This window comes from Phocoena phocoena, chromosome 18, assembly GCF_963924675.1.
Source record: "Phocoena phocoena chromosome 18, mPhoPho1.1, whole genome shotgun sequence".
Lineage (NCBI taxonomy): Eukaryota > Metazoa > Chordata > Mammalia > Artiodactyla > Phocoenidae > Phocoena > Phocoena phocoena.
In genome coordinates, this window is record NC_089236.1 from 16,652,306 (window position 1) to 16,671,256 (window position 18,951).

The 18,951-nt window shown below is 43.1% G+C and overlaps 1 protein-coding gene across 1 annotated transcript in view; it reads left to right on the top strand.

Annotated features, from left to right (window-relative positions):
* Positions 1-18,951, top strand: part of LOC136137513 (guanylate cyclase soluble subunit beta-2-like) — a 35,636-nt gene that overhangs the window by 6,050 nt on the left and 10,635 nt on the right. Inside the window, 11 exon segments of the mRNA XM_065895919.1 lie at positions 3,860-3,968; positions 4,188-4,257; positions 8,305-8,404; positions 9,214-9,410; positions 10,400-10,445; positions 10,448-10,507; positions 11,706-11,809; positions 13,608-13,746; positions 13,749-13,820; positions 17,778-17,882; positions 17,885-18,097. Coding sequence (XP_065751991.1) covers positions 3,860-3,968; positions 4,188-4,257; positions 8,305-8,404; positions 9,214-9,410; positions 10,400-10,445; positions 10,448-10,507; positions 11,706-11,809; positions 13,608-13,746; positions 13,749-13,820; positions 17,778-17,882; positions 17,885-18,097 — 1,215 coding nt within the window.

Here is an 18,951-nt window from a genome sequence, read left to right on the forward strand (position 1 = left end):
TTTACAATGTTGTGTTCGTTTCTGCTGTATAGCAAAGTGAATTAGCTATATGTATACATATATCCCCATATCCCTTCCCTCTTGTGTCCCCCTCCCACCCTCCCTCCCCCATCATTCTTTGATCACTTCTTTACTTTCTGGTGTGACAAGATGTTATAAACTCATCATTTTCCTGCCCCAGCCGTGAAATCTGCCATTTCTCCAAGGAACCCTGAACACACACACACACACACACACACACACACACACACACACACACACACCATCCATCTATCTGTCGTCTTCCTCCCTCTCTTTCTTCCTTTCTATCCATCTATCTGAAACTGTGATGGGTTTTGTGGTCTTCTTAGGATAGATTTCCTAACCTACACCACAAGCTTCATTCTAGTCTTCTTTCTCGCATAATGAGAAAGCTGCTTCCCATCATTTACCACGTGTTTGCTTACAGGTTTCATCCTTGAGTGTTTAGAAAATCGTTTCAGAATTGCTGACCCATACTGCTGTGAGAAGGAAGCCTACTAGCTACAGTCAAATATTTGTTTAAATTTTGTTTTTTCTTTAGCCTAAAGAGAAAGTCTAAATACTATGTTCAAATTTTACTGGGTTATTTTTTTCTTGGGCAATTAGGTTATTCAGAACTGTTCTGTTGAAATACTGTTTTGTTAATTATGTTTCTGTTTGTATTCCATATTAGAGTTTTCCCTATCCTTATTGCTCTTATTTTCTTTAATTTAAGCATATGAATCATTAACATGATTCTGCAAACCAGAACTCTGCAAAAAGTTACACTCAGATAAGTTCCCCACCACCTGCATACACACACTCTCCATAACCATTCTAACATATCTACCCATTCCCAGTGCCCTGTAGATTAACAGTCTCAATAGTCTCTTGTGTTTATTTTTGTACAAATAAGTAGATAGATGGATATTTCTTTATTTCCCCTTATTTGCTACACAAAAGATAGAATACTAAGCATGCTATAGACTTTCTTTTGCACTATCAAAAAATATGCTAAGGCATGTACGATTTGTGTTTCATTCTGTCTTGCATTTTCTTGGCATTTCCTATATATTTCTGACCCCCTGTGACTTAGAAAGCTCGTGGAATCCTAAGTTCACTGAGGGGAAACTGTGTAACTACACTCTTCAGGTGTTGGTTTTGAAAAGTGACCTTTGTCCTTTGCTGGACAAGCATTCTCAACTACAAATCCCACAGGAAGCCCCAAACCCAGCACGGAAGGAAAAGACCACACCCAAACCCAAGATGCTTGTTTAAGGAAGAGTCGGCCACTCCGCCAGATGTCCTTCCTATGAACAGAGCTGGGTGCCCAGAGACAAAATAACCAGTGTCTGGAACAAGAAACTTCATGGATTTTTATATGTTTATAGACCTAAAGGTCAAGCAGACAGTCTTTCTACACAAGGCTGCCACTGCCACTTTAATACAACTTTGCTGGTCTTGCAGACAGCCCAGTCCACCTGAGAGAGGTCCCTGGGATGGGGAGGCCTCTGGGATTGTACTTTCCCAGCAGGTTACAGGATGCACCTGCTCAGAGCTCCAGCCTAGGGGATGTGCAGCATGTGCACATGTGTTTGTTTTTTTCTTCTTCCTCAGCTTGAACAAGCTAGATTTAGCAGGAAAGGAGGGGTGGAAGGAGGAAAGAGGAAGGAACAATTCCACACATGTCCATGTACTTTTCAGGAGTTCTCCTCCCAGGGGCTGCTCATCAGCACTGGAAAAGACAGGAGTGGAATTTATTATTCCAGTTCCCTTGGGGGTTAGCAGGTGGCTCTTGATTGCTGTTATAGACAAACCTGCCTGCATCCAGCTAGGGATGGACCCACGAGCAGAGAACCCGGCAGAGGCAATTAACATAAGCCACATGCCACACCCACCCTACCGTCCAAGCTTCGTTTGGATCCTGAAGACCTGGCTAATACATTTTGGGAACGTATACATAATTCATCTCCGATGAGACCTGACCAACTCAGTGGGGACGCTCTGCTCAGCTTGCAGAACGATGATCTGTCCAACAGTCTGGCTATGAACAACGAGCTGTAGGAAAGCTGCTGCTCAGGCCATCCTAGGAAGCAAGGAGAGGCTGGAAAGTGCCCAGACCTCCTCGGATCCTTTGCCGCTCCCGTAGGAATTGGTCCTGGAGAGCGTAGGAATTGGAGAGCTGAAAGCCACTTGTGAATTCTAGGCCCAGCCGGAGCCTCATAGAACCTGCAAGGGTCCAGCCACGGATTCTGGTGACTGTGAATCTGGCAGGTCTCCCATCAGCCTGGGTATTCCAGACTTTCTCCCAGCCCTCAGTACCTATTGTGATTCACCACACCACCTATCGTGATTCACCACACCAGCCTAAATAAGACAGTGTTCTCTCACAGAGAATGGATGTGCTGTCTCCTGTATCAATAATGAAAACCTATAAGCAGCCCCTACCTTGGGGGGAGACCCCTTTTCTCTCTAACTGCTGCTCCAGAGGCTGTGGGATATGGCACAAAAAGCACCACATTTAGAGTTAGAGCCTCTGCCACCCTGGGTAATTTAGGTCAATTCACATAGGTGACTGTCAGCCTCCATGGTCTCTCCTGTGAAAAAGGGGACATGTTAATAAGGTGATCTCTTTTACAAGATTTCGGCAAGCACTGAGTAAAATAACATCGATTAATGACTGTTTCAGGAACTATAAAAAGCATTCTTTAAAAACACTCCATGCCCCTCCATAAAGCAAATGATGGCACGCAATCTAGTCCAGCAGAGCAGATGGGGCAATAGCCCCGCTCACACCGAAAACCTACCCCCAGGGATTTCTCAAGCACCCACTTTGTGTCCAGCTCAGAAAACATGTAGTGTGAGGTCACTGCCCTTCAGAATTACCATACAGTTAGGAAGAAAAGAAAAATGCAGCACTTAGGAAGGGAGAAGTCAGTGTGATGTAGGATAGTCAGAGAAATTTCTGTGGAGGATGCAATGTAAAAACTGCCCTGAAAAGAAGACTAGAGACATGGTTGGACCTAGAGATTGTCATACAGAGTGAAGTAAGTCAGAAAGAAAAAAACAAATATCATATATTAACGCATATATGTGGAATCTAGAAAAATGGTACAGATGAATCGGTTCGTAAGACAGAAATAGAGACACTGACGTAAAGAACAAGCGTATGGACACCAAGGGGGGAAAGCGGTGGGGGGGTGGTGGTGGGATGAATCGGGAGATTGGGATTGACATGTATACACTGGTATGTTTAAAATAGATAAGTAATAAGAACCTGCTGTATATAAAAAAAGAGTAAATAGCATATAAAGATCCTAAAAATAAATATTTGCATAATTGGTCTTATAAAAAAAAAGAAGTCTAGGATGCTGAGGAGATGAGAGAGAAAGGGGAAACCACTGCAAATATTTGGTATCCTCTTCTGGCTCAATTGATATAGTATGAATTTGTTGGTATTGTTTTTCAGTTGCAATATTAATTATTTCTCAGAGATAACTTTTTAGTTCACTTAATGGCCATTGTGTTCAAAGATGTCTAAAGATGGCAGGAGACATTGTCACAGGAAACTGACAGCTTTGAACCCCCTTCTGGATTCTAGAGAAATTTCTGCCATGGGAGCCATGGAAAAGACCAGGGTAGGATTGGGGGGGACTCACCAATTTAACGAGCACCTACTAGATGCCAGTCTGCACGGGGCTTCTCGTGGTGGCCCCGTGACCTCAATGGTATTATTGGCATTTACTGATGAGGAAAGTGAAGCCTTAGAGAGAATTCAGAAACGTATCACAGAGCTTGGATTGCAACCCTTTGGAAGCGAATGAATACCTGGCCGGTGCTTTTATTTTGGATCCCACAGGTGTCTCCATGGAAGCCATTCTGAAACTCTTTGGGAAATACGTCTTTAAATCCTGCAAGATGTCTGGCGATGACAGGATGTTACGGACACTGGGAGGAAATCTCACGGAGTTTATTTTATTATTTTGTTTGTTTGTTTGTTTTTGCGGTTCGCGGGCCTCTCACTGCTGTGGCCTCTCCCGCCGCGGAGCGCTGGCTCCAGACGCGCAGGCTCAGCAGCCATGGCTCACGGGCCCAGCCGCTCCGCGGCACGTGGGATCCTCCCAGACCGGGGCAGGAACCCGCGCCCCCTGCATCAGCAGGCGCACCCCCTACCACTGCGCCACCAGGGAAGCCCCTCTCACGGAGTTTATTGAAAACCTAGATGCCCTCCAGAGTTACCTGGCGCTCCCTTATCAGGTAAGCCTATCTAGGTCTGATCTTGCTGGCCCTGAGAAGAAGCAGGTGACTCTAGCAGCTCTGGGCCATCTCACCGCCTCCCCCAAGAGGGTGCAGTTGCCAGGGGCCTGTGGCATGCTCGGTACGCGGCGTCGGTGGGCTGAGTTCTCTGGGGGAAGGAATGGAAAATGAAAACCTGTTGCCCATTTTTATAAACTGGCCGGCAAGAATCAAAGCAGGGCAAGCTGGAGAGGTCGCCTTTGTGATGGGGGAGGGCCTATTCTGATGGCGGCTGGTGGGGGGGTTGACATTAAATCCAGAAGATTGATCACAATGGGAACAAAGGCTGGGAGCCAGTCAGGTTTCAGTGGATTTGCAAAATCTCTCCTCAGGTTTCCTGGCCTGGAAGGAGCTGATAAATAACTTGTGCAGCCAGATTCATTTATTCATGTATTAGAAGGAAAGACTTGACAGGGCCAAGAGCTGGAATCGGAAACCATCCAACTCTGATTAACCCACGAAGTGACTGCCTGAGGTGCTAAACTAATTTCCCTACTGGGATATGTCCTTCTGGAGTTCAGTCCTTGGTTTTCTTGTTTGTAGAGATCATTGGAAATTTAAATGGCCAGACTCCCTTTTCTTTTTTAAAAAAGAAAATGCTTCATTGAAAAGGCAAAGTGGCACTTGCACATATCATAATAATAGTTTATTATTTTATATAAAATAGTTAATATTTGTTTCTAGGGCCCTTCAGAGTTTGCTAAGCTGTTTCTTCACCGTTTCTATATTGAATGCTCATAACTACCCTTGACGGGTAGTCATGAGGAGAAAGTGGGATCATGAATGTGAAAGTGCCTCATGAACCACAATGTATCCTCATAGGTGTTAAATGGGAAAACAGTTATTTCCTCCAATTTTCAAGTAAGGAATAAGAGGCTTGGTGACTTAATTGACTTCAAGTAGGATGAGTAGTCGGATCCGTCCTGTTATCATGTGAACTACTCAGGAAGAGGGAGTGAAGAGAGCCCTGGCTGTGGGGTCACATGAGCCTATGATGCTGTCTGACCAGCTCTGCAGCTTCCTAGCTGTGTGATCTTGGGCAAGTTACTTGCCCTCTCTGGTCTTCAATTTTTTTTCACTTATTTGTTTAATAAATATGTATTGAGTTCCTACTATGTGCCAAGTACATTTTAGGCATTGGACACACAGAGAGACAAAAAGGAATGAATAGGAAAAAAAATTTACTCCATAGTGATGTGTGGATTACAGGAGATTACATGTAGAAATCTCTAGCATTGTAATCAGTCCAGATAAGGCATTCCATGTTTAATAACTTCCTTCCTTTATGTTTTCTTCCTCTCTTTTCTGTATGGCCAGTCTTAAAATTACAATAATTCATATGGCAACTTCCTTTTAAATTTCTCTGCTACATATACACAATGGAATATTACTCAGCCTTAAAAAGAAATGAAATTGAGCTATTTGTAATGAGATGGATAGACCTAGAATCTGTCATACAGAGTGAAGTAAGTCAGAAAGAAAAAGACAAATACCGTATGCTAACACATATATATGGAATTTAAGGGAAAAAAATGTCATGAAGAACCTAGGGGTAAGATAGGAATAAAGACGCAGACCTACTGGAGAACGGACTTAAGGATATGGGGAGGGGGAAGGGTGAGTTTTGACAGGGCGAGAGAGAGTCATGGACATATACACACTAACAAACGTAGTAAGGTAGATAGCTGGAGGGAAGCAGCCGCAAGGCACAGGGATATTAGCTCGGTGCTTTGTGACAGCCTGGAAGGGTGGGATGGGGAGAGTGGGAGGGAGGGAGACGCAAGAGGGAAGACATATGGGAACATATGTATATGTATAGCTGATTCACTTTGTTGTAAAGCAGAAACTAACACACCATTGTAAAGCAATTATACCCCAATAAAGAGGTTTAAAAAAAAAAAAAAAAAAATTTCTCTGCTAAAGCACTACAATTACTATGGAAAGAAATACAATTAAGGCCCTTAAGTCATCTTCCATAGTATTATAAATATCATATCTTTCATTTGAAAATTGGGCTAATATTTTAAGTCACAGTTCTGGAGAAGATATTAATATTTTTTTATTCATTAAATAAAAATATTGTGGAATCTCTTTTATGTTCCAGATATTGTTCTCACAATATTATTGTCATTCTTAGGAATAAGATGAAAGGAACCAAGGTTCTGAAGTCCCAAGTCCATTGTTTTTATGCCTACTCCTGCTACCCCTCCTCTGATAGTCATTCCTTCATATGCTAAAACCAGTGTTAGAGAAGCAATAGGCTAGAATTTCTCTGGGGTCAGTAAGGACATTTTGCACATAATGAGATAAATAAAATATATAAATATACTACACACACACACAAGCTGAAATAAAATACGTGCAATGATATCTGATTGTTGTATAGTACTTTCTACTGGACAAAAGGTTATAGATTATCTCTTTAGGCAAAAATACAGTAAGATAAACCTGACTTTTTCTTTATGTCTGTCTCTAGTAATTTGGCAGTACCTTAAGGCTTATATTTCTGGTTTTAACTGTGCCTTTAATCTTGTTATTTTTTAGCGAACCTTCATTTGAGGGCCAATTATGAGACAGATATTGGGCTAACTCATGTATAAACATTGAATTATCCTCTTACCGCTAAGATTAGGTACTCTTATTCTTCCCATTATACAGATGAAAAAACTGAGGTCCAGAAAGGTCAAGTAACTGTCCCAAATTGCCCAGGTTGTGGTGGCTGAGCCAGGACCCACCCCCAAGTGCGTCCGTCTCCAAAGACCATGCTCTGGTCGACTTCTCATTATGTTCTCATTGCCCTAGTTCTCCACTTTTATAAAACCCTATTTCAATTTTTAAAAATAAAAGTATAATCTTATTATTTAGAGAGTTGGAGACATTGACCAGAAGGATTAAAAGCACAAACTTTGAGAAGTATGTCTAGGAAGTGGCCTAGGCTAGGGTGAGGAGTGAGGGTGGAAATGGTAGCAAAAGCTTGTGGATTTTAATTTCAGCCCTTTTGTACTCTGTTATTATTATTTTTTTGCTATGTAGGGTTTGGATATAATTTTTTGAAATAACTTAATTTTCTGTTTCATCATATGCTTTTTATATGTGCTGCCTCAAATCTTTAGATTCAGTCAAAATGTAAACACACAAATACATACCTTCTCTTTGTATATGCTTTTGGAAAGATAAATACTTGGCAAAAAAACCCTTCATTTTAACTAGCATCCCCTCCCCGCCTCCTCCCTACTCCCCCTCCAGCCCCCACTACCACCACCACTTTGGAAGAGAACAAAAATCTCAGAAGGAACACACTTCCTTAATCTCTTCTCTCACTCAGACCAAAAGCTGTGAGCCAGGGTGCTGAGCTGCTCACTAATCAAATGGGAGAGAAAATTGTTTCTCTCAGGGATTCCCCCAGGCAGTCTTTATCCTTATGTCCTGACATAATCTACCATGAGATGGTACACACTTGATGTCAACATTTATTCCTGGAGAAAGATGATCTCTTCTGATGTATCCTTGATTTTCCAGACATGCAACTTTGCACCACAGATGGCATTATCCTTCCAGAACAAGAGGTGAACTTTTCTCCACTTGCCAATTCCTCTGAGACCCTGATCTTTCAGAGTAAAGATGCTCATGGTCCCTTGGTCACAGGCCAAGAATGGCAGCCATCCACTCCTTGGAGTGTAGGTAGAAGCAGCATGGCATGGCAGAAAGGTTCATTTGGGTGTCAAGATGTTCTACCATGAATTTGGCCTTAACTTCCCTGAGGTTCAGTTTCCTCCTCTTTACAATGGAGCTAGTGCTTGCCATATAGAGTTGGTTATGTGATTAGGTATAATATAAAATTCCTGACTTTTAGGGGCTGAAACCATGGTAGATTTTATTTTTATGTGATTGGAGGGGGTTTGGGGATGCAGTTCTGCATGATGTAATGAGTAAGTTTCACAAAGCCTCAGAAGCATAATTTAGAGAAATTGTAGCCACTGGGAAAAATATGCTGTGTCTTTTAATTAGGAGATGAATGCACCATCGTTTTGTGTGGAGAGAGGAGCAGACTGGAAGATGCTTCTCCATTACTACTCTGATAGAAGTGATCTGTGCCACATCGTACCAGGTATGTGGGTGGCTTAACCAGACCCAGAGTGTCCCTTGACAGATGAATGGATAAAGAAGATGTGGCCCATATATACAATGGAATATTACTCAGCCATAAAAAGAAATGAAACTGAGTTATCTGTAGTGAGGTGGATGGACCTAGAATCTGTCATACAGAGTGAAGTAAGTCAGAAAGAGATGGTAACATATATGGAATCCAAAAAAAAAAAAAAAGGTCCTGAAGAACCTAGGGGCAGGACACGAATAATAAAGACACAGACGTAGAAAATGGACTTGAGGACAAGGGGAGGGGGAAGGGTAAGCTGGGATGAAGTGACAGAGTGGCATGGACATATATACACTACCAAATGTAAAACAGATAGCTAGTGGGAAGCAGCCACATAGCACAGGGAGACCAGCTCGGTGCTTTGTGACCACCTAGAGGGTTGAGGTAGGCAGGGTGGGAAGGAGACACAAGAGGGAGGGGATATGGGGATATATGTATATGTATAGCTGGTTCACTTTGTTATACAGCAGAAACTAACACAGCATTGTAAAGCAATTATACTCCAATAAAGATGTTAAAAAAAAAAAAAAAAGAAATCAGAGTAGGAGGGATATATTTAGTATCCAGTGTGTAAATCTCTGCTTTTAAGTTACTGTTTTTTAATTTATTAATCTGTCATATGCTGCCTGCCTTGATGCAGGGCCTGGGCTTGGTGAACTCTGGAATATTTATCAAAAGTTGTATAACCTGATTATTTTATGATTTTTGCAGACACAACTGCCTTCTGCCATCCCTCACCAATAGGTATCCTTCTGCTGCAGGTACCATTGAGGCTGTGGCCAAAGACTTCTTTGACATTGACGTGACCATGGATATCCTTGACGTGAATCAAGAGGAGGAGAGGACAGGGAAGAAGGAGCACGTTGTGTTTCTGATCGTGCAGAAGTCACACAGACAGATGAGAAGGGCAAAGCCAAAGGGATCACAAGACACTCAGGACAGCCAGAGAGACCAAGAGGTACCAGTGTGCTGTGTCTTCAGAAAGCACAGTTCCTCCTGGTGGAGTGACTAGTCTTGGAACAATCTATGCAAAGAACTGGACCTTCTAATTGTGGACTTAGGGCAGGGTTTCTCAGTCTCAGCGCTGTTGACATTTTGGACCAGATAATCTTTGTTATGAGGCGCGGTCCTGTGCGTGTTTAGCAGCATCCCTAGCCCACTCACTAGATGCTAGCAGCACCCAGCTCTCCCCCTCCATCCCAGGTTGTGGCAATCAAAAATGTCTCCAGACATTGCCAAGTATCCCCAGGGTAAGGGGTAGGAGACAAAGTCACTATTGGTTGAGAACCAATAGTGGCTCTATTGGTTCTCTGGGATGGACCTTAGCCTGAAACATTTTTACCTGTAAAAAAAAAAATGGCAATGTAAAGTCCTTGGAATTTGGAATCTGGTGGCTTATTCTGCAGTTCTCATGGTGTAAATTGACTTTTCAAGTCCTGAGTGCCCACTTGTGCAGCTGGGGCCAGTTGGGGATCTGGAGTCAACTCATGAGCCTGTGGTTGGCTGCCTCGATTGCAGCTTGCGGTTTGACTGTTATCTGTTTAGGTACCACACCTATTAGGTGCACAGCTCTCTGTGTCCATAGAGCTCATACGAATATCCAGAGAAGTCTGTGATTCCTGGAGCACACAAGGTTTATATCTTAGAGTATTCAAAGCTCACCTCAGAGTCTTTTCACTGCAGAATCTTCAACCACAGGAAGAGAAGTTTCTGTGTGATTTTCCTGTCAGCCTCACCTTGAGATTTTGTAAAAAGTTCTTGCTGCCTTTGGTGGAGAAACAGCATGAGGATTAATTGGATAACAATTTGGGGGCTTATGAAGTTTTGCTAAAGTTCATCTTGTGTGGCCTCACTGTTCCTCTGGCCCCATCACAGAGGAACAGTGTATCCTCGTGCATCTCCTGTCACATGACCAGACTTGTATGCTTCTCTCCCTGCCATTTGCAGGCCCTGGAGGCAGCTTTCCTTAGGATGAAAGAGAAATATTTGAATGTCTCTGTCCCGTGAAAAAGTCCAGCTGGGAAGTTGTGAGAAGCACAGTCATGTTTGGAAAAGGTAAGTGGGCTCTTCTCCCAACCTTGGCTCTCAGAGCAGAATGATTGCTTTGTGCACACAAATGGGCAGAGTCCTCTACAATCAGGATGTCACTGATTTCTTCAGGGCTTGGACTTGGCAGGCACGGTTTTTAACTTTAAAACATCAAACTCTAACTTGTCTTCCTTTGCCCCTTTTATTTGTGTTGGGGGTCACTTGGAGGCGCAGTTTCTCCTTGTAATCAGGGGAAGCCGCTGGAGAGGGGATTGGAATCAACCCTTTTTGGTGACTGTGCTGAAGCGAAGGAGGGTGAGTGCTGACATATTATCAAGAACACTGAATTTTCCACAGCTCCTCAGGCCTTCGGGACTGGGATGTATTTCTGGCCCGGAAGTCTGTAGATAAGAATGATGGTGTCCAAGAGTGCGAAGGACCCTGGATCGAGAACCAGGATAGTAGATTTCTGGCTCTGTTCCTGGGGAACCTAAGTCCTCCATCTTCCACCCACAAAATGAAGGCATTAGGTTCTCAGAAGTGCCCCTGTTGGCGCCGAGCTGGTCTCATGATCAGCACCGAAGATCCGAGTCAGAACAGGGGCTCCGGCCCACTGGGAGAAGGGAGTTGGAGACTCCTGGTCATGCCCCGTGGGTCGTGATGACATGCGTCTGGGAGAAGGTCTGCAGGGCTCAAAGGACTGAATTTTGAGTCCCTCAAGCCATGGCAAGCGAGTCAAACATGCAATTGACGTGCTTTGTCTAGGAGATTTTCATATCAAAAAGGCTCCATTTCGAATCTCTACCCCCTGCCAAATAGGGCTGTTGGTTAAATTTTCATGTGCCACCCAAAACTGTCAGTCTCCAAAGCTCCATGGCAAATGTCCCTGACACCGGCCGGGCGTGTGCGCTGTGCTGCGTGGGTTCATTGTCTGGCTGTCAGCTTTTCAATGCCGGCCCTGTTTTCATGGCGAGACACACTCAATTGGCCCGGGAACTCTTCAGCGGCGGGCAGAAACTTGGCAGGGGGCAGGAGGGCTTCTCAACCTGGTAGCAAGTTTTCTGTTTGTTTTAATTTGGAAGCAGAATTGCCGTGGCCATCTGGAAACGCTGAGGGAGCTTGTGCTGAGCAGTGGGGACTGCGCTTTGCCCGGGAAACATTTAAGATACTCTCTTGGGTTGGTGGCCTGAGTGGCCTGTGAACGGGATTCTGTTTCTCCATCCAGGGCATCTCAGGGACACCTTTGAACCAATTTATCCCCAGTGGCTCTGGATTGAAGAGAAGACATTCTGCGATGCTTTTCCCTTCCATGTGGTATTTGACGAATCAGTAAGAGGCCCTTTCTCTCTTGAACTGGGGATAGGCTGGGGAGAGGAGTAAGTCACATAGTCTTTTTTTAAAATTAATTAATTAATTTATGGCTGGTTGGGTCTTCGTTGCTGTGTGTGGGCTTCTCATCGCGGTGGCTTCTCTTGTTGTGGAGCACGGGCTCTAGGCGCACGGGCTTCAGTAACTGTGGCTCCAAGGCTCTAGAGCGCAGGCTCAGTAGTTGTGGCGCACGCGTTTAGTTGCTCCGTGGCATGTGGGATCTTCCCGGACCAGGGCACGAATCTGTGTCTCCTGCATTGGCAGGCGAATTCTTAACCACTGCGCCCCCAGTCATATAGTCTTTTACGGCTGGAGGGGGGGGCTTTCAAGTCCCTGAGGAGTACCTAGGGTTTGGGAAGCTAGGATTTAGCTTGGCAGGACCACTGCCTTCCTTTTCATTGTAGCATCCTCCGGAAACCAGAACGCAGCATCTTCTTGATAGGCACGGAAGGGAGCAGTGCCAAGGGGTTTGAACTAGTGAGTGCAAGAGCAAGTTTGCCATTAAAGAAAAAGGAAATGACACTGAAATCACTAGAGACAAAAGAACACAGTAGCAATGGCAGGGTGGGATTCTAAATGTGACCACTCCCCCCTCCTTGTGGCTACCATGGATGGCTCAATTCCACCAAGCTTCTCTTTCTGCATCTTGAAAGTGGAGGAGAGGCCTGTGCCCACTCACGCCATTGTTCTGTGGGAGGTGTGACAGATGGTGACCATTTAAGTGTGGTCATTATCAATTTCCTTGGATAAAATTGATGGATAAAATTGATTAAGTTGAATTGATTATGGACTCATTCAAAGGGCAGTTAGGCAAAATAAATTGGTCCAAAAATTATCAGTTAAAATGCCTTCAGCCATTTTGATTTCCTCTGATATTTACGTGAATGCACAGACAAGTCAAATCTTCACCTACCAGTGGATGCTGGATACAGATTCTCTAATGTTTACTCACTTGAGGGTCATCTCTGATTGCAGAGAATTTATGATCTAACTAAGGAACTCAAACACCCCTATATGAAACAACCAGGGAATTATAAAGCTATGTACTGTGGCTTTTCCCCAATGCCATGAGGATATTATTATTACTACTATTAACATTTAAAATTCTGATCTACTTAAACACTCCCTTTCTTTTTAAGTTTTGGGCATAGAAACCAAAAATTTAATGACACTATTCCATAAGACTAGGTTGATTTCTGCAACCTGACAGAGTGAAGTTAATTTAAATATTTCTGGATAACCTGGGCTGGCATTGGACTTTTTATGTAAAGGATGCTCATTTTGTTTTTTCCTTCTGTGTGTTCCCTGGAGATGGCAGCGAAAGTTGTCTCCCCACCTCCATGATGAGTTTCTTCACCCAGACCTGGGCATCAGATCCAACTACAGTTTTTTCTGGTTTCTTTATTAGTTAATTCCAAAGAAAGAAAGAGACAGAGACAGACACAAAGACAGAAAGACAGAGAGGACTGAAGCAAGGGAAGAAATATTATCCCCATTGAGAGCTTTAACCCCTGTTTCTTGTTAGTCAGAGAAATGCTGTGCTTTCAGGCACTCTCATGCAATTATTCTTTGCTCTTTCAGAGCTTAGCTGCAGATTTGCTTTTTAAAATAATATTTATTGCTTCCATGGTATTTATTCCATCACTGGCCCTTTTCCCCCTAGCAAGTCACAAATCATGGACGGATGCTATTTCTAGGGGAAAGTTTACGTGCAGGTTGCTGTCTCTTCCGTGGTCTCATGTGTGTCCTCTGTGGATAGCTGTGGGTCAAACAAGCTGGAGTGAACATTCAGAAGTACGTCCCGGGACTCCAAACCCAGAAGATTCGATTAGATGAGTACTTCTCCATCGTCCATCCCCAGGTTACCTTCAACATTTTCAGCATCTGCAAATTTATCAACAATTTGTCCTGAAGGCGCAAAGGGAGATGATGCCTGCAGCACGGAGAAGTCAGCCTGCACTCAAACTCCGAGGTAGTAACTCCTTCCTCCTCGCTGCTTTCTGCTCTGGGAGACTGGACAAAAAAGGGAAGAAGCAGTTTTCTAATTGCCTGAAAAAAGTTGGATAAAAATTGGGGGACTACATTGAGAGCAGTATATTTTTTTTTTCCCATTTGGCTTAATCTATAGTTAACAACATATTTTATTTCTTCCACCATGTCTAGTTTAGACATGAACTCTGATTATATTTATATATAATTATAAAATTCTGGTCTGTTACCAAAAGTTTTAGAATGCACGCGCTATTATTTGTACTCTTGAAATGGCCTGTCCTTTATACAGCAACGTGATCATCTGACCTACGTTAATAGGGCACATGTTTTGATTTTGGCTTTGTTTCAGTTGTGGTGAATTTTACGTAACATAAAGTTTACCATTTTAACCATTTTTGAGTGTACAGTTCAGCAGTGATAAGTACCTTCCCAGTGTTGTATAATCATCACCACCATCCATCTCCAGAACTTTATCATTTTGCAAAATTGAAACTCCATTAAATACCAGCTCCTTGTTTTCCCCTCCCCCTGCCCCTGGCAACTACCACTCTACTTTCTGTCTCTATGAATTTGACTGATTTATGTACCTCATATAAGTGGAATCCTACAGTATTTGTCCTTTTGTGACTGTCTTTTTTTCACTTAGCATGATGCCTTCAAGGTTCATCCTTGTTGTAGCATACGTCAGAATTTTCTTCCTTTTCAAGGCTGAATTATTATTATATTCTTCCCGCATGTATAGACTACATTTCACTTATCGATTCATCTGTCAGTGGATAGTTGCATTGCTTCCACTTTCTGAATAATGAATAATGCTGCTATGAACATGGGTGTATAAATGTTTTGAGCCCCTGCTTTCAATTCCTTTTAGTGTATATCCAAAAGTGGAATTGCTGGTTCATTTGGTAATTCTACTTTTAATTTAGTGAGGAACTTCCATGCTGTTTTCCATAGCTGCTGCACCATTTTATATTCCCATTAGTAGTTCACAAAAGTTCCAGTTTCTCCACATCCTCACGGACACTTGTTATCCTCTGTTATTGTTTTTTGGTGGGGTTTTTTTTCGGTTATTTTGATAACAGGTCTTCTAATGGGTATGAAGTGGTATCTCACTGTGGTTTTAAGTTGCATTTCCCTAATGATGTGATGTGAGCATTTTTCATGTGCTTATTGGCCATTTGTATATCTTCTTTAGAGAAATGTCTATTCAAGTTATTTGCCCATTTTTAAAATCAGGTTGTTTGGTTTTTTATTGTTGTGTTATAGGAGTTCTTCAGATATTCTGGATATTAACACCTTATGATTTGCAGATATTTTCTCCCACCCCGTGGGTTGCCTTTTCATTCTGTTGATTGTGTCGTTTGACGCACAGAAGCATTTAATTTTGATGTTGTCCAATTTACCTATTTTTCCTTTTTGTTGCCTGTGGTTTTGGTGTCACATCCCAGAAATCACTGCCAAATCCAACGTCATGAAGCTTTTCTCCTACGTTTTCTTCTAAGAGCTTTACAGTTTTGGCTCTTACATTTGGTCTTTAATCCATTTTGAGTTAATTTTTTATATGATATAGGGGGCACATATTTTGAGCTTTCTATTGGACTGACAATAGTCAGGTATTCTAGGCACAAACACAGGCAGAGCCTTGGAGACATTGGAGAGGAAGATGAAATGTTCTGGGAACCCTGAGTGAGTTGTACAGGGAGTGATGGGAGAGAAGGCTGGTGAGATGAGGACTTGAGCTCTATCATGTCACTGGAAATACTTTTAAGTGTCTACTGGGATCAGATTTGAGATTTAGAATGATCACGCTGGAGCCCTGTGAAGGATGGACCAGAGCGTTGAGAAGATGGAGTCTGGGAGGCCAGGGGAGACTGTTCCTGGAGAGCAGGTGAGAAGCTTTGAGTGCTGAATGCAGTCAGGCAGTGGCTCTGGGGTGGTGATGCGGGAACAGATTTAAGGCAGGAATTGGTGACTGGATGTAGAGGTTGAAAAAGAGAGACTATTTGGGTAATTATTAATTTTCTTGCTTAGGTAACTGGGTCATAAAGGTGTGATTAACTAAGAGAAGACATGATGTAAACACCTTGAGGGCAGCTTTGTCAGTTTGAGTTGCTGCTGTACCCCCTTCCACACCTAAAACAGTGTGCCTGGCTCATGGTAGAAACTAAAAATGTCTGTAATAAAAGAATTAAGTTGTGAGGCAGAAATAGAGACACTGATGTAGAGAACAAATGTATGGACACCAAGGTGGGGAAAGCGGTGGAGTGGTGGTGGTGGGATGAATTGGGAGATTGGGATTGACGTATATACACTAATATGTATAAAATAGATAATAAGAACCTGCTGTATAAAAATAATAATAATAAAATTTATAATTTTAATTTATAATTAATAATAAAATTAAATTAAAAAAACAAAAACAAAAAAAGAATTAAAAAAGAGGAGAGTTACAGTGGGGATTGAAGGCAAGTTCAGTTGTAGACATCCATGTATAAATACCTAATAGATAATACAATAATTTAAAAAACAGTAATTGCTGGGAGTGTAAATTGTCACAATTTAGAGGGCAATTTGGCAATATGTATCAAAAATCTTAAACGTGAGCATATTTTTGTCTAAGAATATATCCTTTAACAAAATAGCTACAGTTATGCACAATGATGTACCTCAAGCTTGTTCATTGCAATGTTGTTTGTGGAATGATAAAATAGACATAATATAATCAATGTTAGCTTACTGCTTAAGTAAAATACAGTATAGTCAATGTACCCAGGAAAAAATAATACCTATCCATATTTAATGCTATGGAAGAATACCTATTACATAATTTAAGTGAAAAATTGAGGTTATAAAAAGATGGCTGATAATCCCAATTTTTGGTAGTAAAAAGATATACCCTCAAATATTAACTGTAATTATCTCTGATGTGATTATGGGTGATTTTTATTATTTTCTCCCACTTTTTTCATTTTCTTTTTTTTTTAATTAAAAAATTTTTTTTTAAATTTTTGGCTGTGTTGGGTCTTCGTTGCTGCATGCGGGCTTTCTCTAGTTGCGGCGAGCAGGGGCTGCTCTTTGTTGTGGCATGTGGGCTTCTCATTGTGGTGGCTTCTCTTGTTGTGGAGCTCGGGCTCTAGGTGCGCGGGCTTCAGTAGCTGCAGCGTGTGGTCTCAGTAGTTGTGGCTCACAGGCTCTAGAGCTCAGGCTCAGTAGTTGTGGCGTACGGGCTTAGTTGCTCCACGGCATGTGGGATTTTCCCGGACCAGGGATCGAACCCCTGTCCCCTGCATTGGCAGGTGGGTTCTTAAGCACTGCGTCACCAGGGAAGTCCCCCACTTTTTTCATTTTCTGCGGTGAATGTCTACTGCTTTCATAATAAGATAATAAACATCTATTGTTAAAACTAATAGTCATCCTGAGTCCAGGAAGCAAGGTTTCTCTGTAGCTTCAGAGTCTCTGTCAGCCCAGTGGAGGATGTAGTTGGGGAAAGCGAAAAGAGAACACCAGCATCTAAAGAATGAGTGAAAGTCTTGAAGGAGAAATCAAAAGAGGTGGGGGAGATCTGAGTGAAAGCAGCGTCAGGAAAGTCCTAGGAAGTGAGATTCCAGGAAGGAGGGTTTGCTTAACACCCTCAAAGAGCAGAAGGGCTGAGTGAGGAAAGGACTACAGACTTGTGCTGGGGGAGGTCACTTGGAGGCCGTGGACGGGAGTCACCTTAAGGTCAAAAAAACAGTGTGGAGAGAGCCATTGTGGAGAGATGGGGAGAGGAGTGCATGGAGACAGGAAGTACAGATAACTCTCATGATATTCGGCTAAAAGGGAAGGAGTTGAACTGTGCCGTGGAGAGAAGGACGTGTTCTGAGTGGTGGGCTGGTGCGCTGCGTCATTGCCTGCAGGTGACATGCTGCATTGTCCCGTTTCTCTCCGTTGGGGGAAGGCCAGATGATCTGGATGGAGTCCACGTGGTGCATAATATACGTGTGCTCCCCCAAGCTCTGCAGCCTGCATGAACTGGAGGAGCGCCAGATGCACCTTTCCGACGTCGCCCCCATGATACCACCAGGGACCTCGTCCTCCCGAACCAGTGGCGCCTGGAGGAGATTGAGCTGTCCAGCCAGCTGGAGAGGAAGAAGGAGGAGCTGCAGGTCCTCTCCAAGCACTCGGCCATCGAAGAGAAGAAAACGGAGACCTTGCTGTACGCCGTGCTGCCTGAGCACTTGGCCAACCAGCTGAAGGAAGGCAGAAAGGTCGTCTCAGGTGAGGAGTGCCCTTCCCTTAACAGTGCGTCTTGGTGGTCAGGGGCGCCGGCTCTGAAACCAGACAGATCTGGGTTTGGATTCTGGCAAGCAGCATGGTCTTGGTCTAATTACTTAAGCTGCATAGCCTAGGTTTTCTTTTCTCTACATTGAGAATAATAAAAACAATGCAGTGACCATTGATGGGCGTTCTTCACTGCAACTGAAAATGATACACTCACACACTAAATAAATCATGAGGTGCCTCTAAGGACCATTCTGGGAGAACAAGGCGTTTCTGGAGGACGAATGCCATGTTTACTCCAAACTCACTTTCCATTTGTCACCGGCGCGTGTTCGTTCACCAGACAAGCATGGGAACTTGCCAGGGTGCTGTCCCGGGTCTTGGGGACCCAAAGAAGCTCTTAGTCTTGTGGGTTTGACAGATACATACAGAATACGTTTATGGGGGTGGGGTGGCTGACAAAAAGGAAATTTATGTGCATTAAGGAGAAATTATTGTGCCAGCATCTCTGTTAGACATTATATGTATGCTTTCTCACTTAATTTTCTGAACATTTCTGTGAAGGAGGTGTTATTAGCCATAACAGCTAAGAAAATTCACTCTAGTTTATGAGTAAAAGAGCTGGAAACCAGTCAGAAGTCCATTTAACTCCAAAATTCGTACGTTTTCCACCACGTAAGTTACTGTGGAAACATAGATCATATGGAAATTAATAATATATAAATGTCAGAAGAGAAAGACAGGGGTGGGTGTGCGTGTGAAGGCCGATATAAAAAGTGTGGCACTTGAGTTGGGCCTTGAGGCTGAATTTCAGCAAGAAAATGAGGGAAAGGCATTTCAGGAGAATGGCA